The following is a 24,383-nucleotide window of genomic DNA, read 5'->3' as shown; positions in this document are numbered from 1 at the left end:
TAACTTACCCTCCCTGCCCTTTTCTGTCGTGATTTCATTTGTCCTGATCTCAGCTGTACTCTCTTCCTGGTTTCAAAAGCTAACCTGTAAGCCTCTCACCTGCTGGCTCACCTACCCTTCTCATCTGTCCTTGCTTTTAATTTTTTTTTTTTGGCCTTTTATTTTAATACCACACCCATGTCACAGGGAGGTTCCTAGGCTAGGGGTCGAATCGGAACTGTAGCCGCTGGCCTATGCCACAGTCATAGCAACGCCAGATCCTAGCCGCGACTGTGACCTATACCACAGCTCAGGGCACCACCGGATCCTTAACCCACTGAGTGAGGCCAGGGATCGAAACTATCCTCAAGGAAACTAGTCAGATTCGTTGCCGCTGAGCCACGACGGCATCTCCATGTCCTCCCTTTTCAGTCTCACCTCTAATGTGCCTTTTCACTAGTATATCCTCAACCGCTCTATTTTATCTGCTTGTTTACCTACCTGACACTCACCTGCCCCTCTCGCTCAAAGTCTCACTTCCCTCTCAGACACCTGTGGGCTCTACAGGGCGCGAGGGGCCTCTCCTGGAGAAGGGAAAGGAACTTCAGGTCCCCCGGGAAAGACCCAGGCGTTTTGATGCAGAAAGGGCGGTGCCATCAAGTGATGGCAATAAAGAGCCGAGCCAGGAGATGGAGAGCAGAATCAATGAGATAGGAGGACATGGAAAGCGGGATCGAAGACGACGAAGGCGGGTTTAGTAAAGGGAATGGGCCAAGGAGGCTCTGTAAGACGGCAAGGCGCCAAGCCGGCCGTGTGCCCGGCCTCCGGGTCCCGACGGGATTTGGGGACTAAAGCTCAGGAGCGGACGAAGAACGCCAACGCTCTGGTCAACTCACTAGCCCCGCCCCACCCCCCCCGGAGGCCCGGAAGCGGAAGTGACGAACACGGAAGTAGCCTGCTGTTGCCGAGGGGACGGGCCAGGCAGATGCCAACATGGCAGCGGTTGGGTCTGGCGGTTCCCCCGCGGCGGCCGGGCCAGGGGCGGTCTCCGCGGGGGCGTTGGAGCCTGGGACCGCGAGTGCGGGTGAGACAAGCTGTGGCTGAGCAGTTAGTGGCGGGCCGGGGGTCAGGATCGCTGGTGGTTCAGAAAGGTTCCTCACTGAGGCGAGAGAGAACATCCCGTGTGGACCGACCTATGTGTGTTTGTGGCGGAGGGTGGGGGGGAGGACGTGTATGTTGGGGGCGGGGAAAAGACCATTCTGAGGGTGATGAGGAGGTCCCTTCTGCACCTGGAGAGTAGACACCATTCTGAGACGTAGGGGGCCATTTCCTTTTGAGGAGGCTAAGACCCCTAAGACCATTCTGAGTGTGTGTGTGTTGGGGAGGGGGGGTCCGTCCTTATAGAAGGGAGATACCATTCTGAGAGCGGAGACTACTTCCTTATAGAGGAGAGAGGCTAGTCCGAGGGTGGTGGTTTCTTCCTTGTAAAGGGACAGGGGCTATTGTGTGTTAGGCTGGGGCGGGTTCTTCCTTATATGAATTAGTGCATTTTGAGAACATGGAGAGAAGACGGTTCTGGCCGTACATTCCTAATGGAAGTAGAGTTCATTGTATGTTGCAGTGGGAGGGTCTTTCCTTATATGGCTGAGAAAGGACCTTCTGAGGGTTCCAGGCCCTCCCTTAGAGTGCGGAGAGTTCATTGTGAGTGTGAGCAGGACAAGGAATAATTCCTTGGCTGGAGGTAGGGATATGTGGTGGTAGGAGGATGATTGGTGTATAGGGAAACATTTCCTTGTGTGGTTAAGGGACCCGGACCATTCTTAGTGGAGTAATCAGTTACTATGGGGTTCGATCCTTTGGACAGTGTGAAAATCATTTTTTACATTTGTTAGACCATTCTGGGTCAGGGAAGAAGCAGTCTTCATAGGAGGGAGAGGGAGGAGAGACCATTCTGAGTGTAAGGGAATGGAATAATTTAGATGGGAGAAAGACAGTTCCTTAGGAGATGGACATGCTTTATATACAGTGGTCGCATTCCTTGTATTAGGGGATCATTCTTCACATGGGACAGTCCTTCATTAAATAGAGCCATCATTTCATATAAACCTTTGGTTTGTTCATCCATAAAATGAGAATACCTATGGTTCCTTTGGCGATCAGAGCCATGTAGGGATCTGCTGAAGTCATTCATCTAAATCCCTTATCCCAGTGATAGGCACACAGTAAGCACTTGATAAAAGTTGAGGATGCAGTTGCTGTTTTGTCCAGGGCAGGGTTGCTTCTCACTCAGTGGAAGGAGAGAGAGGGCTGAGGTGAGCGTCCAGGGCCTGCCCTGCCCAATTCCTGACACCTCAGCAAGGATTCCAGGTATAGCTGAACAGGGCGAGGCCCACTTTTCCCTTTCTGGCTCTTCCTGCCTGTGGCTGAGGTAGTGGAAGCTGGCAGGGCTCAGACCCACACTGGGTCAGGATAGGCAGGCTGAAGGAGGAAGTAGCAGTGGCTAGGAAGATCCTGGTTGAAAAAGGACAGGGTGGAGTTCCCGTTGTGGTGCAGTGGAAACGAATCCAACTAGGAGCCATGAGGTTGTGGGTTCGTTCCCTGGCCTCGCTTTGTGGGTTAGGGATCTGTCACGGCCGTGAGCTGTGGTGTAGGTCACAGATGCAGCTCGGATCTGGTGTTGCTGTGGCTGTGCTGTAGGCCGGCAGCTATAGCTCTGATTCGACCCCTAGCCTGGGAACCTCCATATGCCACAGGTGTGGCCCTAGAAAAGACAGAAAGAAAGAGGACAGGGGAGGGTGGTGGTGTGGCCAAGCAGCAGCTTCTGACTCCTTCTTCCCCCTTGCTCCTTCCTTTCCCCACAGCTCACCGGCGCCTCAAATACATATCCCTAGCCGTGCTGGTGGTCCAGAATGCCTCCCTCATCCTCAGCATCCGCTACGCCCGCACGCTGCCTGGGGACCGCTTCTTTGCCACCACTGCTGTGGTCATGGCTGAAGTGCTCAAAGGTCTCACCTGCCTGCTGCTGCTCTTTGCACAGAAGAGGGGTACGAGCCAGCAAGGGGGGCTGCATTGGAGTCTGGGTGGGACTGTGTGTGTGTGTGTGTGTGTGTGTGTGTGTGTGTACCCCCACCCACATGGAGGGTTTGTTGGGGTATGTCTGTGTCTATGAAGCCACCTAGGGACTGTGCAGATGCAACTTACAAGCTGTGAAGCGCCTTGTACCTTCAGCTACGAGAGCTGCATCCACGTTTTTATACGCCTAACTCCTCGGTAGCAGGCCAGTGAACACTGTAGGAGGGAGATACTTTGTGCCCATAAGGTAGCAGGTGACACTTAACGTGGTGATTTATTGATTTCTCTAACTTTTCATTATGGAGAATTTCAGGAGTTCCTGACTTGGCACAGCGGAAACGAATCTGTTTAGTATCCATGAGGTTGTGGGTTCTGTCTCTGGCCTCGCTCAGTGGGTTAAGGATCAAGCGTTGCTGTGAGCTGTGGTGTAGGTCGAAGACATGGCTTGGATCCCGCGTTGCTGTGGCTCTGGTGCAGGCCAGCGGCTACAGCTCCAATTGGACCCCTAGCCTGGGAACCTCCATATGCCATGGATACGGCCCTAAAAAGACAAAAAAATAAAAAAGAATTTCAAACACAAAATCAGAGAAAATAATAAAATAGTAAAATATCCATGTCCCATCACCCAGATTCAACAATTGTCAACTCATTACCACTCTGCCATACAGCACCAATAATTTCTACTCACCACCAATCTGCATGTCTGTTTACCTTCTCCCCCCGCCTTATTATACCCAGGTATGTCCCACATGAAGTATTATTTTGAAGTAAATCCCCCCCTTATTATCTTGAATAAATATTTTGGTACATTTGAAAAAATAACTGCAATATCTAGAAATCATACATCAAAAAATTCATAAGGAGTTCCCGTCGTGGTGCAGTGGTTAACGAATCTGACTAAGAACCATGAGGTTGCCGGTTCAATCCCTGGCCTTGCTCAGTGGGTGAAGGATCCAGCATTGCCCAGAGCTGTGGTGTAGGTTGCAAACGCAGCTCAGGTCCCAAGTTGCTGTGGCTCTGGTGTAGGCCGGCAGCTACAGCTCTGATTCGACCCCTAGCCTGGGGACCTCCATATGCCACGAGAGCAGCCCAAGAAATGGCAAAAAGACAAAAAAAAATTCATAATAGGGGTTCTCTTGTGGCCCAGCAGGTTAAGGATCTGGCATTGGCAGTGCACCACCTTGGTTCACTGCTGTGGTGTGGGTTCAGTCCCTGGCCTGGGAACTTCCATATGCCTCAGACACAGCCAAAAAAAACCCAAAAAAACTAAAAATAATTTTAAAGGTTAATAAAATAAATACCCAGTCAGTGTTCAAGTTTATAATGATTTCCTAAACGTCATACAAATTAAAAAAAATCTTCGTCTGAATCAGGTTTATTTAAAGTCTGTTTTTCATTGCTTGCTGGCTTCTAGGTCTGCTAACCTCTAGGTTCCCCTCCGGCTCTTTTTTTTTTTTTTTCTCTCTCTCTGCAGTTAATTTGTCGAAGAAATTAGGTTGTCTGTCCTATAGACTTTCGGTAGCCTGGATTTTGTTGAGTGCCTCCCAGGGGTCTCATACAACATGTTCTTCTGTCCTCTACGTTTCCAACTTATAAGTTGGATTTGTATACTTATTTATTTATTTATTTGCTTTTCAGGGCCGCATTCGCGGCATATGGGGGTCCCCAGGCTACGGGTCGAATCAGAGCTGTCGCCACCGGCCCACACCACAGCCCCAGCCACGCGGGATCTGAGCCGCGTCTGTGACTTACACCGCAGCTCACCGCAGTGCCAGATCTTTAACCCACTGCGCAAGGCCAGGGATCCAACCCGCATCCTCCTGGACACTGGGCAGATTCGTTTCCGCTGCACCCCGACGGGAACTCCCGGATTGATATATTAATTTGAACACCTCCCGTAAAGGCCTTCTTCTTTAAAATGTTGCTCGTTGTCGTCCACTCAATAACTCTGGGGCCCTGGGAGGCAGCAGTTTAGGAACCCAGCTGTGCTGTTCTTGATCGATTGTGAGACGGTTCCCACGAACACGGTGTGGAAGGCCCTGTTCTGGCCGTGGAGGTGGACGTGTTCGGGGCGCAGACAGGCATCTTGCCCTTGGAAGGCTGATATTTTAGATGGGGAGAAAGAACAGAGCTACAAATTGATCACAGGCTTTCATCTCTTATCTACAATTTCAACTCCCCACCCCACCCCACCCCTTTTTTTTTTTTTTTTTGCTTTTTTTTTTGCTTTTTAGGGCCACACCCGCAGCATATGGAGGTTCCCAGACTAGGGGTCCAATCAGAGTTACAGCTGCCGGCCTACACCGCAGCTCACAGCAACAAAGGGTCCAAGCCGCGTCTTAGCCGCGTCTTCGACCTATACCGAAGCTCATGGCAACTCGGGATCCTTCACCCACTGAGTGAGGTCAGGGATCGAACCCGAAACCTCATGGTTCCTCGGCAGATTCGTTTCTGCTGCACCACGACAGGAACTCCATGTTTTTTGTTTTCTCGTTTGATGTGGTTGTGTACACGCATCAATACAGAAATATGAATGTGTTTGGGGATGCTGTGCAGCTCCCTATATATGTGGGGTGTGAAAAGATACAGCATGTATTCCATGTTATCTTTCTAACATGCACTTTTTTGAAGCCCCCGCCAAACCCCTGGGCCCAGGGAATTTGGGAAAGGGGCTGGAGGTCAGTAATTTCTCCTGGGGTTAATGCCGTGAAGGGCAAGGATAGGGTTTTGTGAATGAGCGTCAGCAGGAGTTCTGCGATAACCTTGTGCGGGGGCTGTGGGGTTTTCCCTGAGGTGGGACACTCGGCTGAGCCATAAAAGATGAACAGCAGAAAAGTGAGGTATAAGGGAGTTCGAGTTGTGGCTCAGTGGGTTAAGAACCCAACGTAGTGTCCATGAGGATGTGGGTTTGATCCCTGGCCTCGCTCAGTGGGTTAAGGACCTGCTGTTGCCGCAAGCCGTGGTGTAGGTTGCCCGTGTGGTTTGGATCCGGCGTTGCTGTGGCTGTGGCGTAGGCTGGCAGCTGCAGCTCCGATTCAACCCCTAGTCTGGGAACCTCCATCTGCCACAGGTGCGGCCCTGAAATGACCAGGAAAAAAAAAAAAGTGGAGTAAGGAGTCCCTCATGGCTCAGTAGGTTAGGGATCTGGCGTTGTCACCACTCTGGCTCTGGTTATCGCTGTGGTAGGATTTCAACTCCTGGCGCAGGAACTTCCACATGCTATAGGTTAGCCGATAGATAGATAGATAGTGGGTTGAGATTTGCAAAGGTCTTATTATATAGGAATGTATTCTCTTTTTTTTGTATTTTTACGGCTGCACCTGTGGCATATGGAGGTTCCCAGGCTAGGGGTCGAATCAAGCTGTAGCCACCGGCCTACGCCAGAGCCACAGCCACGCGGGATTGGAGCCGCATCTGCGACCCACACCACAGCTCACGGCAACACCAGATCCTTCACCCACTGAGAGAGGCCAGGGATCGAACCTGTGTCATTATGAATGCTAGTCAGATTCGTTTCCCCTGAGCCACGACGGGAACTCCATATTTTCATTTATTGACTAGAACAGGTCCCATCTAGATGTTCTGCTTCATAGTCAAGCCTGCATGCATTCTTCCCTGTGACAGGGGCTCATGCTTGGGGCGGGGGGAGCTGACCGAAAGATAGGGCCAGGTGGCAGATGGCCCTTGCCCTCAGGCAGCTCTCAGGCCAGGAAGGAACTAGGAGACATGGAAACGTGCGTGAACCTTCCCCCACACTCTACTTCGCAAGGTTCCCAGGCTCCTAATCAGTGCTGATGATTCCGTGGTCCAGACTGTGCTAAGGGCTCGCCCTGGAGCTCTGTGCCGGGTAGGTGGGCTCTCCAACAAGCGAGAGATGGTCTCTGGTTCAGACTGAGTACCCAAAAGGCTTGTTGGAGACATGGTCGTGCTGAGAGCACAGAGCTCATTCTAGCGCGTGGTGGGGAGACGCAGGCCCGGGCCCAGTCCCGGCCCTCGGAGGACCCCCCCCGTCTCTGGTAGTCAGTGCAAAAAAATGGGCTCTCCTCCCTCCACCTAGGTAACGTGAAGCACCTGGTTCTTTTCCTCCACGAGGCCGTCCTGGTGCAGTACGTGGACACACTCAAGCTCGCAGTGCCCTCTCTCATCTACACCTTGCAGAATAACCTCCAGTATGTTGCCATCTCCAACCTGCCAGCGGCCACTTTCCAGGTGAGCCCCAAGCCCAGCCTGGCCCCAGCGGAACTGGCCGGGGTTGGGGAGAGAGGATGTTGGGGCAGGAGGGCTGCAGAGAGTGGGGGCTGTGTCTCCTGCAGAATGTCCTGGGACCTTCCGTTCCCGCTCAGTTTCCTCATCTGTGAGAACTGGGGATGGAAGTGGTACTGGTAGCTACTCACTGGGATGCTGGGATGATTAAAAGAACTAATACCTGGGAAGAGCCCTTGGGAGATAAGCTCTAGGCTGTTTACGGGCAGCCTTGTGAGTTGGTTAAAGAGCCTGGACTCTGGGGCTGAGCTGTTTGGGTTCACATCCCAGCTCTGCTCCTTTCCAGCTGTGTGATACTGGGCAAGTGACTTAACCTCCCTGTGCCTTGTCTCATCTTTCACTTAGATGTGACCAACACTGCCCATGTCTACACGTGAGCATTAAATAAAAGAATGCATGTGAGGGCGTTCCCGTCATAGCTCCGTGGTTAACGAATCCAACTGGGAACCATGAGGTTGTGGGTTCGATCCCTGGCCTTGCTCAGTGGGTTGAGGATCTGGCGTTGCTGTGCGCTGTGGTGTGGGTCACAGATGCGGCTCCGATCCCGCGTGGCTGTGGCTGTGGTGTAGGCTGGCGGCTATAGCTCCAATTCAACCCCTAGCCTGGGAACCTCCATATGCCGCAGGTGTGGCCCTAAAAAGCAAAAAAAAAAGAAAAAAAGAATGCATGTGAAGTGCTTAGATCCACACCCGGCCCATAGCGAGCTTGATGGAAACGTTTCCTGACATCATGTTGTGGTGGATTCGTTTGTATCAACATGTATTTACCAAGACCAATACGGCTCACATCAAGGTCTTTACCATTCATGCATTCCCTGTAGTGGGAGGTGTTTCATGTACGGCAGTCATAGTTACAGATGCCGACGATGGCCGGGCTCAGACAGGGCAAGTGCTTGTCCCTCATCCTGCAGCTAGGACATGGGTTGGGCCACGTGGACTCGAGCCTGGCCCGGGACATCCTTGCACAGCCATCCTCCTGTGTCCTTTCTCAGAAGCCGTCAGAGCTATTTAGTAGCCGCATCCCAGTCTGTGGGCAGCGACTGGATATTTTTGCGGGTTTTATTGGCATCTCCCCATGCCCTCCCCCGCCCTCTATCGTGCCCGGGGGCCCACAGTGGGCACCATCCCCCGCATGCACATGTCAGGGGGTGGGGGGAGCCGGGAGCAGCCCTCAGTGCCTTCCACATGCCTCTCGCAGGTGACGTACCAGCTGAAGATCCTGACCACGGCACTGTTCTCCGTGCTGATGCTGAACCGCAGCCTGTCCCGGCTGCAGTGGGCCTCCCTGCTGCTCCTCTTCACCGGCGTCGCCATCGTGCAGGCACAGCAAGCCGGCGGTGGGGGCCCTCGGCCGCTGGATCAGAACCCTGGGGCGGGCCTAGCCGCTGTCGTGGCCTCCTGTCTCTCCTCGGGCTTCGCAGGTGTCTACTTTGAGAAGATCCTCAAAGGCAGCTCAGGCTCCGTGTGGCTGCGCAACCTGCAGCTGGGCCTCTTCGGCACGGCGCTGGGCCTGGTGGGGCTCTGGTGGGCCGAGGGCACTGCTGTGGCCCGCCGTGGCTTCTTTTTCGGGTACACGCCTGCCGTCTGGGGCGTGGTGCTCAACCAGGCCTTCGGCGGCCTCCTAGTGGCTGTCGTCGTCAAGTACGCCGACAACATCCTCAAGGGCTTTGCCACCTCCTTGTCCATTGTGCTGTCCACCGTTGCCTCCATCCGCCTCTTCGGCTTCCACGTGGACCCGCTGTTTGCCCTTGGCGCTGGGCTGGTCATCGGTGCCGTCTACCTCTACAGCCTTCCCCGCGGTGCAGCCAAAGCCATAGCTTCCACCTCCGCCTCTGCCTCCGGGCCCTGCACCCACCAGCAGCCTCCAGGGCAGCCGCCGCCACCGCAGCTGTCTTCCCACCGCGGAGACCTCAGCACGGAGCCCTTTCTGCCAAAGTCAGTGCTGGTGAAGTGAGGGCTGGCGGCGGTGGGGGGGTCGACAGGGAGGGGTGCTGGGTGGAGGGGGCTGGGCATCTGCAGGACCCAGGTTGCCACGGGGGTGGGGCCTGGCTCCTCTGGGGTTGGAAGGGTCTTTTCTTCCAGGTCATTGAGACTTCCGGAAGGGTGTGGGACGAGGGCAGGGCAAAAACCAGGGGTTTTTAGAGCTGCCTCCTCGGTCCCAGTCTAACCCCTTTGGGAACTGGGTTGGGGGGATTGTCCTTCAAGGCCTTTTTTGTCTGTCCCCCTCAGCCAGAGGTGTCCTGTCTCTCTTGCCTGGGAGAGTCCCTGCCAGCGACCCCTCTACCTTTGTAGGGTCACATTTGGACAAAAATGCTACAGCTCTGTAGTCATGACTGATGCCTGCCTGAGGGGTCGTTTCCCATAGCCTGAGGCCTCCCTCCTCCCGGATGACCACACTGGATCGTGTTAGCAGCTCAGTTTTTCGTGGCCTTGGGGCAGCTTCCCTGATGTGGGGACTTGAAAATGGGCCTCTTATGAGCACCCAGGGAGAGAGGAAGCAGGGGGAGAGCTGAGGTTTTTGCATCAGCCCATTCATTCAAGGGGAGGGTGCCGTAGGGGTCCTTTTTTTCGTGGTTTGGGGACTCGTGGTGTAATCAGATGAATTGATTCAGGGTGTGGGGGAAAGTGGGGAAGGGCGGTCCTTGAAGTGACCTAATCTCATGGAATCTCTGACACTGTCAGCTGCTGGATGCAGGGTTGTGTCCTGAGACATCTCGAGAGGAGAGATACAGCTGCCAACCACACTTGTGATCCCCCAGTGGCTGTAAGAGGCCCCCTTCCTTCATGGGGAGGGGTGTCTTTAAATTGCTGAAATGTGGAAGCAGCCCCTGCACTCCCCAAAGCTTATTAACCCCTTAACCGTCTCCCAGGGTACATGTGGTATGTGTGCGTGTGTGCGTGCGTGTGTGTGTGTGTGTGCGCGCGCGCGCACGCACGCGCGTGCACCTAGTGCACACTTGCGCTTGGGAGATGCCTGGGCTGTCTCTGCTATATGTACATAGGGCCGTTGGATCTTTATTTTTGATTAATTTGTTCTGATTTTTTTTTTTTTTGGTTTGTTTTCTAAGGAACTGTAATGAACAAATGTCAGGATACCCAATGCCAAATAAAGATGTTGTATTTATTTAGTCCACGTGTAGCTTTCTGACCCAGAGAACCCGCTGTCTCCGCGTGGGCTCTGTTACTAACCCCGGGACTACCAGCCTCACCAGTCCCCCTCGCTTGCTCAGGACGCCTGCCTGCCAGCCCACCCCAGCTTCCGTCTTTCTTTTTTTCTTTCTTTCTTTTTTGCCATTTCTAGAGCCACACCCATGGCATATGGTCGTTCCCAGGCTAGGGGTCCAATCGGAGCTGTAGCCGCCAGTCTACACTACAGCCACAGCCACGCGGGATCCGAGCCGCGTCTGCGACCCACACCACAGCTCACGGCAACGCCGGATCCTTCACCCACTGAGCGAGCCAGGGATCGAACCCCCATCCTCATGGATGCTAGTCGGGTTCTTTAACCGCTGAGCCACGATGGGAACTTCCCCCACCCCAGCTTTCTTGTGTTTTTCTTTCCTCCCCACTCCCACCACAGGTTGCTCACCAAGGTGAAGGGTTCCTAGCCGCTGGGAATGAAGACGCTGGCCTGGCCTCGATCCCCCTTCTTGCCCTGGCCCAGTCAGGGCCAGACTCTCTAATCAGTATTAGTGGGGGGTGGGGTGGGGGACACACCAAACCCCTTGTCCCCACCGCCCCGTCTCCTACGCAGGGCTGACGTGACTAAACTCTTCTCGGGTAACGAGGGCCCAGACAGAACCCACCCACCTCAGCCTCCAGCCCCTGTCACCCCCATGTCCCTGCCACCTACCCACCCCCATTCTTTCTTAGGTGAGTTTTTGTAAATAAAATGTTTTGCATCTTGCTGGCTTGGGTTGGGAAGTCTCAAAAGTGCAAGAGAGAGAAAGAAGCAGAAGCACTCAGGCTCCACGGACACGATCCACTGAAAAGCTTTTATTACCCCCCCACACTCCGCCTCTGGGGGGGGGGGCAGGTGCAGGGAGGGGCAGGGAAGGTTCAGTCCTGCTGCTTGGTTCGGGAGGCCTCGGCATTGGCCCGGAGCACGGCCCCGGGTGACGGGTAGGGGCGCTGCTGGAAGAGGGGCCCCGCTGCTGTGGTGTCAGCACCCGTCTTGGCCTCGTTCCGCTTGGGGAGTCCTGTTGACCACGTGCCCCTGGAGGGGACAGAGGACCAGGGTCGGCAATGTGTAACGTGTGTAGTGTGGCAGGCCCCTCCCCACCCCCCCAACACACACACCGGACAAAGCAGGGGGAAGGAGATAGGAAGAAATGGACGGTCACCGGTGCAATGAATCACTTACCGGGGTGCGTCTGAGTACGAGCTGGGGTCCATGGGGTCCAATTCTTCATCTTTCCGGCTTGCCGCTGTGGGAGCAGGTGGCAGTGTGGGGTCTTCAAGGGAGGCACAAGGAGTCCATCCCCCCCCCCGCATCACGGAGCTCCCCCAACCCAGGAAGAAGCCCCAAGCTCAGGCACTCGAGTGAAGCCCAGCGAGGGTCTCCTTACCCTGCGCCCCCCCACCCCTTGCCTCGGCCCCGCTTACCCTTCTTGCTCTTGGGGTAGGGAGCCAGCTCCTCCCGGCGATGGTGGCGCCGTTCTTTGCCCTCTTCTCGGTCCGCCTTGTCGTACCCTCGGTCCCGGTCCCGGTCCCGGTCCCGCTCTCTCTCTCTGTCTACTTTGTCATAACCACGCTCCCGGTCCCTGTCAGACTTCTCGTGGCCGCGCTCCGACTTCTCGTGGCCGCGTTCTGACTTCTCGTGGCTGCGTTCTGATTTCTCATGGCCCCTTTCCGATTTCTCGTGGCTCCGATCCAGTTTCTCCTCAGCATCTGGAGACGGTGAGAGCCTCGTGCCGTTCCTCCGCCCACCTCCAGCCCCAGCAGCCTCGGCTCAACAGCCTCCTGCTCCTGCAGCTGGACCTGGCGGTCGGGCGCACCTGCCCCTCCCGGGATCCCGATCTCTCTCAGAAAACCACCAGGAGTTCCCATCGTGGCGCAGTGGTTAACGAATCCGACTACGAACCATGAGGTTCGATCCCTGGCCTTGCTCAGTGGGTGAAGGACCCAGCGTTGCCATGAGCTGTGTTATAGGTTGCAGACGCAGCTCGGAACCCCCGCGGTTGCTGCTACAGCTTCGATTCGATCTCTAGCCTGGGAACCTCTATATGCCGCGGGAGCGGCCCTAGAAAAGGCAAGACCAAAAAAAAAAAAAGAAAGAAAACCACCAGAAAAACTCGAGGCCCCCTTGGATCTGCCCACGCACCTGCGTTATTGCTCCTGAGCTTCTTGGCAGATTTGGTAACGACGGAGTTGGGGTCATGGGGGGAGAGCCAGGACACAAGGTCTGTGTCCACGTTCCAGTAGTAAGGGAGCCCGCTGCAGGACAGTGGGACGGAGGGAGGGACAGAAGGAGGAAAGGCGTGTCGGCACAGATGTTCTCTCTCTGTGGCCTCAACTCCTGTCCGCCCCAGTCTCTGCCTAGACCTGCCCCATGTCAGGACCCTACAGAGCGGATCCCCAGATCGCTTCCCCTGCAGCCCCCATTTACCCCAAACCAAGGCTAGCACGGGAAGGGTGAGGTCAGAAGTCAGCTCTCCACTCCTCCGCCAGGTCCCCAGGCTCACCAGGAAGGGTCAAACACCTTGTACCAGCTTGGTGGCAGGCCCTCCAACCGGGTGGCCTCATAGTCCACTGGATCATCATCATAGTCCTCGGCAATGATCTCTTCCTCTGGTTCTGGCAGGACAAGGTGGCAGGGGTTGGGGGGGGCGGGGAAAGAGAGCCGTAAGGATGGGGGCTGCATGTTCCTACCCTGCAATCAGGGCCTGGAGAGACACTCACATTCACATGGACCGAGTGTGTGAGTGTGTGTGGGGGGGGAGGTCTCACGGGCCCCTGGCAAATACTGCTCACACTGTAAATGCGAGTATCTGACTATTGGGATTTACAAAAATAAATCTGCCTAACTTTGTTCGGTTTCTGGGTTCAGGTAAGATTATGACATACTGTTACTCAGACTTATCTGGTTTCAGAGTTTAGATAGGGATGCATTTAAAAATATATCCAGGGGTTCCTATCATGGCACAGCAGAAACGAAATCTGGCTAGGACCCTGAGGTTGCAGGTTCGATCCCAGGCCTCGCGCAGTGGGTGAAGGATCCAGTGTTGCCGTGAGCTGTGGTGTAGGTCACAGACATGCCTCGGATCTGGCGTTGCTGTGGCTGTGGCGTAGGCCGGCAGCTGTAGCTCTGATTCGACCCCTAGCCTGGGAACCTCCACACGCCGCGGGTACGGCCCTAAAAAGCAAAAAAAACAAAAAAGTGTATCCGGAGTTCCTGTTGTGGCGCAAGGAAATGAATCCAACTAGGAACCATGAGGTTGCAGGTTCGATCCCTGGCCTCGCTCAGTGGTTAAGGAGCTGGCATTGCCCTGAGCTGTGTGTGGTGTAGGTCCCAGATGCCACTTGGATCTGGCGTTGCTGTGGCTGTGGTGTAGGCTGGCAGCTGTAGCTCTGATTAGACCCCTAGCCTGGGAACCCCCATATGCTTCAGGTGTGGCCCTAAAAAAAATAAAAATTAAATAAAAAACGTGTATCCATGTTTGTTTAGTTCCTGTGTTCAGACAGTATGTGACACCCTGCTATCCAAATCTTTTTTTTTTTTTTTTTTTTTTTTGGTCTTTTTGCTATTTCTTGGGCCGCTCCCGCGGCATATGGAGGTTCCCAGGCTAGGGGTCCAATCAGAGCCATAGCTAGCCACCGGCCTACGCCAGAGCCACAGCAACGCGGGATCCGAGCCGCGTCTGCAACCTACACCACAGCTCACGGCAACGCCGGATCGTTAACCCACTGAGCAAGGGCAGGGACGGAACCCGCAACCTCATGGTTCCTAGTCGGATTCGTTAACCACTGCGCCATGACGGGAACTCCCCAAATCTATTTTTATGTATCGTTTTGTCTTTTTAAGGCCACACCTGTGGCATGTGGAGGTTCCCAGGCTAGGGGTCAAATTGGAGCTGTAGTTGCCACTCCAGGCCACAGCCACAGCGACACAGGATCCAAGCCCCACCTGAGACCTACACTGAAGCTCATGGCAATGCCAGATCCTTAACCCACTGAGTGAGGCCAGGGGTTGAACCCGCGTCCTCATAGATACTAACTAGGTTTGTTAACTACTGAGCCATGACGGAAACTCCCCGCTATCCAAACCTATTTGGACAAAATTAGTTTGAACAGCAAAGGTTTTATCTAAAAACGTCCAAATTCATTCAGTTCTCCAGCTTGGCAAATAGGGAGTTTCTGATTCTAGTATATTGAGTAGCAAGTTTGGAGAGCAAGGCATTTATCCAAACACTGCTCTGAATATATTCAGCTCCTGAGACCTGCAACTGTTTTCAGTTACTATCAACAGAATAAAAAAGGTGTATGAGTGGGGGTTCCCATTGTGGCTCAGCAATAACGAACCCGACTAGCATCCACGAGGACGAAGGTTTGATCCCTGGCCCTGCTCAGTGGGTTAAGAATCTGGCACTGCTGTGAGCTGTGGTGTAAGTCACAGATGCAGCTCGGATCTGGCATTGCTGTGGCTGTGGCATAGGCCAGCGGCTACAGATCTGATTCGACCCCTAGCCCGGGAACTTTCATATGCCGTGGGTGTGGCCATAAAAAGACCAAACATTTTAAAAAAGGTACATGAGTACCTGGACCTCAGTTGGCCGATCACAGGTTTCAACTGTGTATACAGCTAACAATGAAATGTCTATTTCAGCAATAACATAGTGCCTGTCACACAATAGGTCCAAAATAGATCATCAGCTATAATCATTAGTGTTGTTAGTAAGAAACGTACCACGGGCACAAGGCCCGGTATTCAGTAAGCTTAAAATAAATATCAATGACCATTATCCGTATTATTAACCAAAGATCTATGCTTGGCACACAACAAACCTGTAATAGATGTCACCTGTCAATAAAGTGAAAATGAGTTTTCCAGTACACGGCCACACCTTAGCCCAAAATAGATGCCAACTTTTACTGTAATGACAGTAAGGTATAAATACTGGCAACGGCAGCACAGCAGGCCAAAATGACAGATCCTATCATTATCCTTGTTTTGTTTTTTGTTTTTTTGCCTTTTCTTGGGCCGCTCCCGCGGCATATGGAAGTTCCCAGGCTAAGGGTCCAATCGGAGCTGAGCTGCCAGCCTACGCCAGAGCCACAGCAACGCCAGATCCGAGCCGCGTCTGCGACCTACACCACAGCTCACGGCAACGCTGGATCCTTAATCCACTGAGCAAGGCCAGGGATCGAACCCGCAACCTCATGGTTCCTAGTCGGACTCGTTAACCACTGCGCCACGACAGGAACTCCCCTACCATTATTTTACATACTGTAAACCATAATGCATATGCCAGCCACTTAAGCAGACCCGAAATACATGTCAGTTATTGAACTGGTGAACAAGTCGGTATATATCGCCTGAACAGTACCTGGCTCTACAGTAGATCTGAAAAAAATGTTACCTACTAGTATGGTAAAGAACAAAATATCAGCCTCCTCCCACTGTATTTGGTCCAAAAGAGGCTGTAATAGATGTCAGTTTACTATTAATATCCTTAGATACTCTTCCAGGGATCGATTGGATTAAATCTGGCGTATGAAGATCCAAGATAAGCATCAGCTGTCAGTATTAGGTACGACTAAAGCTGAAATGTCTATTCCCTGCCCCACCCCCACCGTAGGCGTCCGCGCGCACGCGGTAGGAATCGGCGTCAGGAATACGTATTGTTTACAACAAAATGTCTGCCAGCCCACTGCTTGGTATATAGTAGGCCCATACTAGGGATCGAGTGGCAATATCAACAACAAAGTGCCTGTCAAGCCTGGCACATGGTAGGCCCATCTGCTCTTAGCTCTCTCACCGGGCTCGAGATGTTTGAGGATGCCTCTCTTGGCCAAGCGGGTCTGCAACGCAACGGGCAGCGGCATAGCGGGTAGCAGACAGACCTAGGGAAGGACAGACGAGAAAGCAGTTCAGATAAGGATTTGAATCTGGAGCTCGTAAGCAAGCGCCTCTCCCCAACATGCACTCATCTAGACTCCCACCTACCCACCTGCACCAGGAGCTGGGCAACAGAACCTACCCGCTAAAAGGTGGAAGGGATAAACGGCAGTATCACCGAAATTCTCGCCAACTCTCCTCTCCAGGCGGGGTGCTCCGGGACAGGACTCCTCTCCCAGGCCTCCTCTCCCAGGCCTAGGCTCCACCCATCGCCGAAGGGGCCAAGCGCCGCTCCCCCGCGCCCCAGAAATGGGCTCACCCAACGTCCCCCAAAGACTGCCGGGTGGAAGGAACCAAGGAGCAGGGGTGGGGGGAGCAGGGTTTCCTCTAGCTCCAAAAAATGCGCCCACCCCGACATTACCAATACAGTCACGCGGGTTGCGGAAGGCTGTCAGACTGTCGGCCTCTCTCTCGACGCCTTTATGATCGCCAGGACCACGACTCTTTTTCTCCTGAGGGAAAGAATGAGGCCCTCTCTCCCTGAGCCAGAGGTAACTGGGCGACGCTCGGGCTGCAGAGAACAGATGACGGAAACCTAACTGGCCAATGAGAGTGCGCCTTGGCCTGACGTCTGGCGAAAGGACCCAATCATTACCTTGGAATAGGTGGAAAGCTCGGGCGCCTGTGTGCGTTTACAGTGGGGGTGTGGCCCGGCCGGGATTTAGCCAGACTGCGCGGCCGGACGCCGGCGCCATGGAGGAGTACGCTCGGGAGCCTTGGTACGGCGAGGGGCACAGGCCTCGGGACTCTTGCTGCGGCGCCACGGCCAGCGGTGGGAGGCGGGCGGGGGAGGCGCTGGCTACACAGCGCCACGTCCCAGACTCGGGAGACTTTTAAACGTTTGTTGTCTCCTTCCGCTCCCGTCCACTTGTTTCCTTACTTGGGCTCCGTTAAGAGGGGCCACAACTGTGTGCTTGAAGGAGCTGGTGCGGTGCAGGACGAACCACTCCACGTTTCCCTTGACTCTTGTCCCCGGTCCCTCTTGTTAACGGAAAGAGACACGTTGGTCGAATCCATTCCAGCCGGGGGGTGGTGTGTTGCTAGGCGGAAATCCCCAGGGTTACCGCGCGTGGTTTTTCCCAGGTCCCTTTGGTGAATGGAGGCGGGGCTTGGGTGAGCCCACTGTGGGCAAGGAGGGGGTGTCGGATCGTCCCCACGGTCTGCAGCTAGGTTTTTCCTCCCTCGTGCAAGGTGAAGAAAGGGAAGAGCGTGGCTGGACGAGCTCATTGTCGGAGGAGGGGGTGCGACCCCCGTTGTACTTTACAGTGCCAGCTTGTTAACACTTCCGTAGCGCTTATTTAAACGTGCCCACTCTTTGCTTGCAATCAAGTCATTTAATCTTTGCTAGCAGTAAACCAGTTGGCTGTGAAGGAGAGGGGCGGACAAGGGCAACGACTAATGTTTTTCCCCCTTCCGCACTGTTTCTTTGCGAGAATATGGAGGAAAATACCCTCTTTATTATTTGAAGTGCTGCTCCCCATTTGAGTGACGTAGTTTCTCCCAGCTGGAAAGTGTCCTTGTGACATAAAATGGGGGAGGGCTCACATTAACCCTATCCTCCCCTTCCCGCTTGCAGCCCATGGCGAATTGTGGATGATTGCGGTGGAGCCTTCACTATGGGTGTTATCGGCGGTGGAGTCTTCCAGGCCATTAAGGGCTTCCGCAATGCCCCTGTCGTGAGTCCTGACCTTCCTTGGGTGGTGCGGGGGTCTTGCCCCGCCCACATGGGAAAACCGCTTGGAGTGCCAGTCACGGGCACTTAATCATTCTGGTGCCTGCCCACCTACTGTGTGCCAGGCCTGGTTCCACGATCTGGGAGTTTGGGGGAACTGCATACATGACCTCTGCCCCTCACCCCCCACCCAACTGGAGCTCCTCTTTGGAAATGCTGTGCTGTCAAAAGGTTTTGTCATCACAAAACTTAAAGGTGTGTGTGCAAAGCCAGACAGATGTTACCTAAAGACAGACTCTGGGTTGGAAGCCTGGCTAGAGGGAAGTGATAGGAGTTTAATTGGCAGGAGGAGGACAGCCTTAAAATTGACAATATGCTTTTAATTGAACATACTCAATTCTGTCTCTCTGAACAACTCCCCCCTCCCCCTTCCTGAGAGATCTCATCAAATGTATGACTTTTTGGGTTTTTTGGTCTTTTAGGGCCGTACCTGCAGCATGTGGAAGTTCCCAAGCTAGGGATCGAATTGGAGCTACAGCTGCCGGCCACAGCCACAGCCACAGCCACGCGGGATCTGAGCCACGGTTGCGACCTACACCACAGCTCAGGGCCACGCTGGATCCTTAACCCACTGAGCAAGGCCAGGGATCACGCCCGAGTCCTCATGGATACTGGTTGGGTTCATTATCGCTGAGCCACAACAGGAACTCCTCAAATGTCATGACTTGAAATGCCATTTAATGTCAGAGTCTCTGCAATTTCTCTCTCTAGCCCTGTCCCTCTCCCACCTTCTGGAACTCTCTTTTCTGGATCTTTGCCCGACTCTCTCCCTCTCTTCCTCAGGGTCTCAGCCCCCAACCCCAAAGAGGCCTTTACTGACTGCTCAGCCACTCTCAGATCTCTTCATCCTATTATCTCTATTACCTGCGGCTGTCTGAAGCTATCTGGTTCACCTGTGCCCTTGTTCAGGATCTGTTCCTCCTATACTGTGAACTCTGAGAGGGTAGGAGCCAGGTCTACCGTGTTCACTGCTGGAACCCTGCTTATGGCATGGGGGCCTGGCACACTGGTGCTCAGTAACTACTGAATAAGTGAATGAATGAATGAGTAACATCTCAGGCCACTTATGTGGGGGTGCTCCCTAGCCCTCCTAGTTCTTGGCCACTGCTCCACATCTCTACCCCTGACACCCCTACTACCTTTCCAGCCCCAGTGCCTCTCCTAAAAGCTAGAAACCTTGTCTGCCGTGGACCTCAACCCTGCTCTGACTCCCGTCCTCCTCACTTTCCTCCAGGGAATCCGGCACCGATTGAGAGGCAGCGTCAACGCTGTGAGGATCCGAGCCCCTCAGATTGGAGGTGCGAGGTTTGGGGAGACAAAAGAGGTGTGATAACAAAGTTGGGGGTGGCTGCTCCTTTGAGTCTAGAATGCACATCGGGGGTCCAGATTCTAGCCACAACTCTGCCTGGCTGAGAATTCCTGGGGGAATTTTTTTTTTTTTTTGGTTTTTTACGGCCACACCAGCCTATGTAAGATCTCAAGCAAGGCCAGAGATCTAACCCATATCCTCATGGATACTAGGCTGGTTCTTAACCCACTGAGCCCTGCATTTCTTTTTTATTTTATTTTATTTTTTTTTTTGTCTTTTTGCTATTTCTTTGGGCCGCTCCCGCGGCATATGGAGGTTCCCAGGCTAGGGGTCGAATTGGAGCTGTAGCCACTGGCCTACACCAGAGCCACAGCAACGCGGGATCTGAGCCACGTCTGCAACCTACACCACAGCTCACAGCAACGCCGGATTGTTAACCCACTGAGCAAGGGCAGGGACCGAACCCGCAACCTCATGGTTCCTAGTTGGATTCGTTAACCACTGCGCCACAACGGGAACTCCCCGGAATAATTTATTTATTTATTTATTTATTTTTGTCTTTTTAGGACCACATCCAGGGCATGTGGAGGTTCCCAGGCTAGGGGTCAAATTGGAGCTGTGGCCACTGGCCTATGCCACAGCCACAGCAACATGGGACCCAAGCTGTGTTTGCTGCGTGTCACAGCAATGCCGGATCCTTGACCCACTGAGCGGGGCCAGGGATCGAAACTGTGTCCTCATGGATGCTAGTCAGATTCATTTCCACCAAGCCATGACTGAGTCTCCTGGGGGGGGGGGTAATATTTCCCAAAATTTTCATATGGGTGAGTTCTGGAGTTTAAATCCAGGCCCTGGCTCTTCTGTGATGTGTGAGCTTGGGCTGGTGGCTTAACCTCTCTGAACCCAGTGACAGTAACAGTCACCACCTCAATCAGTTTTGTGATTCATGGAAAACTTAGTACTTACTAGTGCTGGTTGCACTGTTAAGCACTTTGATTATATTAACTGATTTAGATTTTCAGAAATCAAGTAATATGCAGTATGTAGATCAGGTCCTGGCACACAGTAAGACCTCAGTAAACATTTTTTTTTTTTTGGTGCTTTTTAGGGCTGCACCTGCGGCATATGGAGATTCCCAGGCTAGGGGTCCAATCGGAGCTACAGCTGCTGGCCTACAACACAGCCACAGCAACATGGGATCTGAACTGCGTCTGCAACCTACACCACAGCTCATGGCAGTGCCAGATCCCTGACCCACTGAGCAAGGCCAGGGATCAAACCTGCATCCTCATAGATACTAGTCAGATTCATTTCTGCCAAGCCACAACAGGAACTCCCACGGTCAGAATTCGAATTCTGTGCAGTAGTTATAAAGATCAGAGTTGCTCTGTTAGGGATTGCCTTGTGGAGCAGCAGGTTAAGGATCTGTCATTGTCATTGCATCGGCTCGGGTGACTGCTGTGGCACACGTTCGATCCCTGTCCCAGGAACTGCCACATCCCACAGGCATAGCCACACACAAGTGGCTCTGTTAAAAGCTACATAGAGAGTTCCCATCGTGGCGCAGCGGAAATGAGTCTCATTAGGAACCATGAGGTTGTGGGTTCCATCCCTGGCCTCGCTCAATGGGTTAAGGATCCAGCATTGCGTGAACCATGGTGTAGGTTGCAGACGTGGCTCGGATCTGGTGTGGCTGTGGCTGTGGCGTAGGCCGGCGGCTACAGCTCCGATTGGGCCCCTAGCCTGGGAACCTCCATATGCCACGGGTGTGGCCCTAAAAGCAAAATCAATCAGTCAATAAAAATATAAATTAAAAAAAAATTTTTAATTGCCTCAAAATAAATGCAACCCTTTAAAAAAAGAAAAGCTACATAGAAGCAGATAAACCTGCTTGTAAACAATTGTCACCTCCTTTTGAAGGTGAAGGGGGGATGCCAGTGGCGATTAGAAGACAGCTTGAAGGAGAGACAGGGACCGGCTTGGGGGGGTGGGGGGACTTTCCCCTGTTTGCCATCTGCTTTTTGCCTCTGGGTTTTTCCTCCCCATTCTTGGCCAGAGCATTCAGGCCTAGGGAGTCCCCAGACCCTATGCCCCGGATTCTTGGGATTCCCTGTGAACACTGATTAGGCCTTGGTGCCCTTCCTCCACCCCCACCCCACCCCCAGGTAGCTTCGCGGTGTGGGGAGGCCTGTTCTCCACCATCGACTGCGGTCTGGTGCGCCTGCGGGGCAAGGAGGATCCCTGGAACTCCATCACCAGTGGAGCATTGACCGGTGCTGTGCTGGCCGCCCGCAGTGAGTGCCCCTGGCCCCCCGGCCCCCAGCCCCGGCCTCTTGTGCCCTGTTCTGCCTGCCCTCACCTCTTTCCTCCCCCCGGCCTCTTCATTCCTCCAGGTGGCCCACTGGCCATGGTGGGCTCGGCAATGATGGGGGGCATCCTTTTGGCCCTTATTGAGGGTGTTGGCATCCTCCTCACTCGTTACACCGCCCAGCAGTTCCGCAATGGTGAGTACCTGGCGAAGCCGCTCAGGGAGAGGTAGGGGATGCCCTGCCTGACCTCCTCTGCTCACCTTTACCTGATTCTCCCCTCTCCAGCACCCCCATTCCTGGAGGACCCCAGCCAGCTGCCCCCTAAGGAGGGTACCCCGGCCCCAGGCTACCCCAGCTATCAGCAGTACCACTGAGGAAGTGACCGCCTATCACCGCCACCGTGGGAGCTCCTCCTCGGTTCCCTCCCCGATGATCTACCTCCAAGGGAGGGCTGGCTCCCAGTTGGCCTGGGACCCTCGAGAGAGGGCCTCTACTCTGTTCCCTTATCCCAGGTTGGGGTTGGGGCACCCCAGCTGCCCTGATGGATGGGTTTCTTCTCTCTCAGGGCACCCCAGCCCACACTCACATGTAACAAGCTCTCACCCTAGTCCTTTCGCGTGGCGCCCCGATGAGTATTTAAAGCCAGTTTTGAAATGCCTATGAATGTACTCCTTGCGCCACTCACAGGAGCCGCTCTGTAGGACAAGGAGCAGAGGAGCCCTCTTCTGGGACTTGGGAGCCCTTGAATTTGGGGTCCCACAGAGACCGGGCTCTAGTAAAGGTCTGTGGGATGAATGTGCAGGAGGAGGAATGAAGCAAAATGTGAATAGGTACATGCGTAAGGGTGTGTGGGGGCCAAGGGGTGAATCACAAACAGAGGAATAGGCTTGGGAAAGAAGTGATTGGGAGCTCCCGTTGTGGCCTAGCAGGTAAAGAACCTGATATAGTGTCTGTGAGGACATGGGTTCAACCCCTGGCTTCACTCAGCGGGTTAAACATCCAGTATTGCTACAAGCTGTGGTGGAGGTCACAGATATGGCTCAGATCCCATGTGGCTGTGGCACGGACCTTAACTGCAGCTCTGATTCAACCCCTAGCCCAGGAACTTCCATGTGTCGGAACTGTGGCCATAAAACAAAAGAAAAAAAAAAAAGTGAGTGAACACGAGATTGCCTGAGTGGGGGGGCTGGTTCAGCACATGGCACTTCTCACCCATCTCTCTCATATCCCCATTGCCAAGGCTGGTAAATCTGACCTCACAATGAACTGTCTTTCTGAATACCAGTCACCCCATTTATGAAGATAATTTCCCTCCATGTGGCCTCACCACAGATGTGAGATGGAAGTAGGGATCAGGGAGACCTAGCTTGCTTGAAGAAGGTACCCTTTGTCATTCTTCTGTTTGGCACCACAGAGATATTTCTGCCCTGTGATGCTCAGTGTTGTCAGTATTTAAGGGTACCGCAAAATAACCAGAAATAAATTTTCATTTGTGGGGTGGGGAACCTAATGGGAAAGAGATGATCCTGGATGGACCTTGGCCCCAAACACTTGTCTCTTGCATGCAGACCCCGACACGTGGGGCAGACGTCTCCACTGGCATGCAAATGGCCTTATGGGAGAGACAAAAACTGTCCCTTTTATGCAAGCAATTGCAACAGGTGAAAATGCCCTCTCTCATACATGGTAACTTCTCAGGTCTCCGGAGGCCCCAGCGGGGGCCTGGTGGTCCTCAGTGGTTGCAGAACTGCAACACTGCTTGATGGACTCCGTGCCAGGCCCCAGGCACACAGCTCTCAGTGCCCCAGCAGGGCCTTGGCTTTGAACTTGGGGCTCCACAGCCACACCCGCAGCGTCGTGACGACGCTATGTAGGACCTGGCGGTCCATCAAGCCCAAAGTATCCCCAGTGGCAACCCTTGTATTTCCGGGCCACTTCCTTTAGCCCCGCCCACTCGGTTCACCTAGGCCGCGCCCTGATTCCTCACCTCCAGGCCCTAAACCTAACCTAAGCCTATCAAACACTGCCCCGCTAGCTTTTCCCAGACTTTTACTTCCGTGAATGTGCAGGTTCCACGTGCCTCAATTTGCTCTAATACCCGCAGACCCTGGTGTCTCCAGACTCCGCCCCCTCAGGCCACACCTTTAAGTCCTGCTCTCTAATCCTGCAGGCCCTCCGACTCCACGACTCCACCTCTTCCGAGGCCCGGTCCCTACTTCGTCTCCCTAGCCCCCTCCAAGGGCCCCGCCCCTGCAAGCCCCTTAGGTCCGCAGGTTTCCAGCCCTCAGCCGCTTCCAGACCCTACCGTTTCCCACATTCAGGCCCCGCCCTCGCCCCTCCTTAAGGCCACGCCCCTTCGGGTACAGCGGACGCCCGGGCGCCCCGCCCTCCTCTCCCTTGGGACCTCGTTCTCGCTAGGTCTCTGGTTCTGGAAGGCGTTTGGGCCCGTGGGGCCATGGAGCGATTCATGGTGAAGTTCAGGGCCTTGTGCTTTGGCTCCCAGGGCCGCTGGCGGGGCTGAGCTGGGGCGGGACCAGTACTGGCTTTACTAGCGGAGGACTGAGCTTAGAACCCAGGCTCGGAGCTTCGGTGAGCATTGTAG

At 54.0% G+C, this 24,383-nt stretch overlaps 3 protein-coding genes across 12 annotated transcripts; 2 read left to right on the top strand and 1 right to left on the bottom strand.

Annotated features, from left to right (window-relative positions):
* The first annotated feature begins 962 nt into the window (after positions 1–962).
* SLC35A2 (solute carrier family 35 member A2) lies at positions 963–11,220 on the top strand. Of its 5 annotated transcripts, none has more exons than XM_013986120.3 (5): positions 963–1,063; positions 2,841–3,023; positions 7,109–7,260; positions 8,512–9,248; positions 10,894–11,220. In XM_013986120.3, the coding sequence occupies exons 1-5, from the start codon at positions 973–975 to the stop codon at positions 10,919–10,921; spliced, it is 1,191 nt and encodes a 396-aa protein (XP_013841574.2). In that variant the 5' UTR covers positions 963–972; the 3' UTR covers positions 10,922–11,220. The 5 variants fall into 5 exon arrangements, with proteins under 5 accessions (XP_013841574.2, XP_084863993.1, XP_020935336.1 ...); XM_085007867.1 differs by lacking the exon at positions 10,894–11,220 and adding an exon at positions 5,376–5,748 and having other exon boundaries at positions 2,841–3,482; positions 6,400–7,260; positions 8,512–10,441; XM_021079677.2 differs by lacking the exon at positions 2,841–3,023.
* Positions 11,221–11,289: 69 nt separating this feature from the next.
* PQBP1 (polyglutamine binding protein 1) lies at positions 11,290–16,928 on the bottom strand. Of its 6 annotated transcripts, none has more exons than XM_013986114.2 (7): positions 16,514–16,928; positions 16,292–16,376; positions 12,998–13,109; positions 12,637–12,749; positions 11,919–12,203; positions 11,677–11,740; positions 11,290–11,529 (listed from the first exon to the last, which is right to left on the bottom strand). In XM_013986114.2, exons 2-7 carry the CDS (start codon positions 16,356–16,358, stop codon positions 11,373–11,375), a joined length of 798 nt encoding a protein of 265 aa, XP_013841568.1. In that variant the 5' UTR covers positions 16,359–16,376; positions 16,514–16,928; the 3' UTR covers positions 11,290–11,372. The 6 variants fall into 6 exon arrangements, with proteins under 6 accessions (XP_013841568.1, XP_005673651.1, XP_084862374.1 ...); XM_005673594.4 differs by having other exon boundaries at positions 16,793–16,928; XM_085006248.1 differs by having other exon boundaries at positions 16,566–16,613.
* A 160-nt stretch (positions 16,929–17,088) lies between these two features.
* TIMM17B (translocase of inner mitochondrial membrane 17B) lies at positions 17,089–22,439 on the top strand. The gene is made up of 6 exons (XM_003360308.5): positions 17,089–17,150; positions 18,008–18,107; positions 19,398–19,461; positions 21,638–21,766; positions 21,866–21,976; positions 22,067–22,439. Exons 1-6 carry the CDS (start codon positions 17,125–17,127, stop codon positions 22,153–22,155), a joined length of 519 nt encoding a protein of 172 aa, XP_003360356.5. The 5' UTR covers positions 17,089–17,124; the 3' UTR covers positions 22,156–22,439.
* The last annotated feature ends 1,944 nt before the right edge of the window (positions 22,440–24,383 follow it).

This window comes from Sus scrofa, chromosome X, assembly GCF_054392235.1.
Source record: "Sus scrofa isolate SSC_HxYL_T2T_F1_AM1 chromosome X, Sscrofa_HxYL_maternal_Yorkshire_Landrace_v2.0, whole genome shotgun sequence".
NCBI classification, from domain to species: domain Eukaryota; kingdom Metazoa; phylum Chordata; class Mammalia; order Artiodactyla; family Suidae; genus Sus; species Sus scrofa.
Note: the sequence above shows the minus strand (reverse complement) of the source record. Positions and strands in the feature narration are given on the sequence as shown.

Bases quoted from the DNA above. Each gene is read 5' to 3' on its own strand.
- SLC35A2 (XM_013986120.3), top strand. From the start codon at position 973: ATGGCAGCGGTTGGGTCTGGCGGTTCCCCCGCGGCGGCCGGGCCAGGG. The intron at 3,024-7,108 runs GTACGAGCCAGC...CCCTCCACCTAG, and splicing joins GCTCTTTGCACAGAAGAGGG to GTAACGTGAAGCACCTGGTT. The intron at 7,261-8,511 runs GTGAGCCCCAAG...TGCCTCTCGCAG, and splicing joins TGCCAGCGGCCACTTTCCAG to GTGACGTACCAGCTGAAGAT.
- PQBP1 (XM_013986114.2), bottom strand. From the start codon at position 16,358: ATGCCGCTGCCCGTTGCGTTGCAGACCCGCTTGGCCAAGAGAGGCATC. The intron at 13,110-16,291 runs GTGAGAGAGCTA...TTGTCCTGCCAG, and splicing joins CCTCAAACATCTCGAGCCCG to AACCAGAGGAAGAGATCATT. The intron at 11,530-11,676 runs GTAAGTGATTCA...TGTCCCCTCCAG, and splicing joins TCGTACTCAGACGCACCCCG to GGGCACGTGGTCAACAGGAC.
- TIMM17B (XM_003360308.5), top strand. From the start codon at position 17,125: ATGGAGGAGTACGCTCGGGAGCCTTG. The intron at 18,108-19,397 runs GTGAGTCCTGAC...ACTTTCCTCCAG, and splicing joins GCTTCCGCAATGCCCCTGTC to GGAATCCGGCACCGATTGAG. The intron at 21,977-22,066 runs GTGAGTACCTGG...TCCCCTCTCCAG, and splicing joins CGCCCAGCAGTTCCGCAATG to CACCCCCATTCCTGGAGGAC.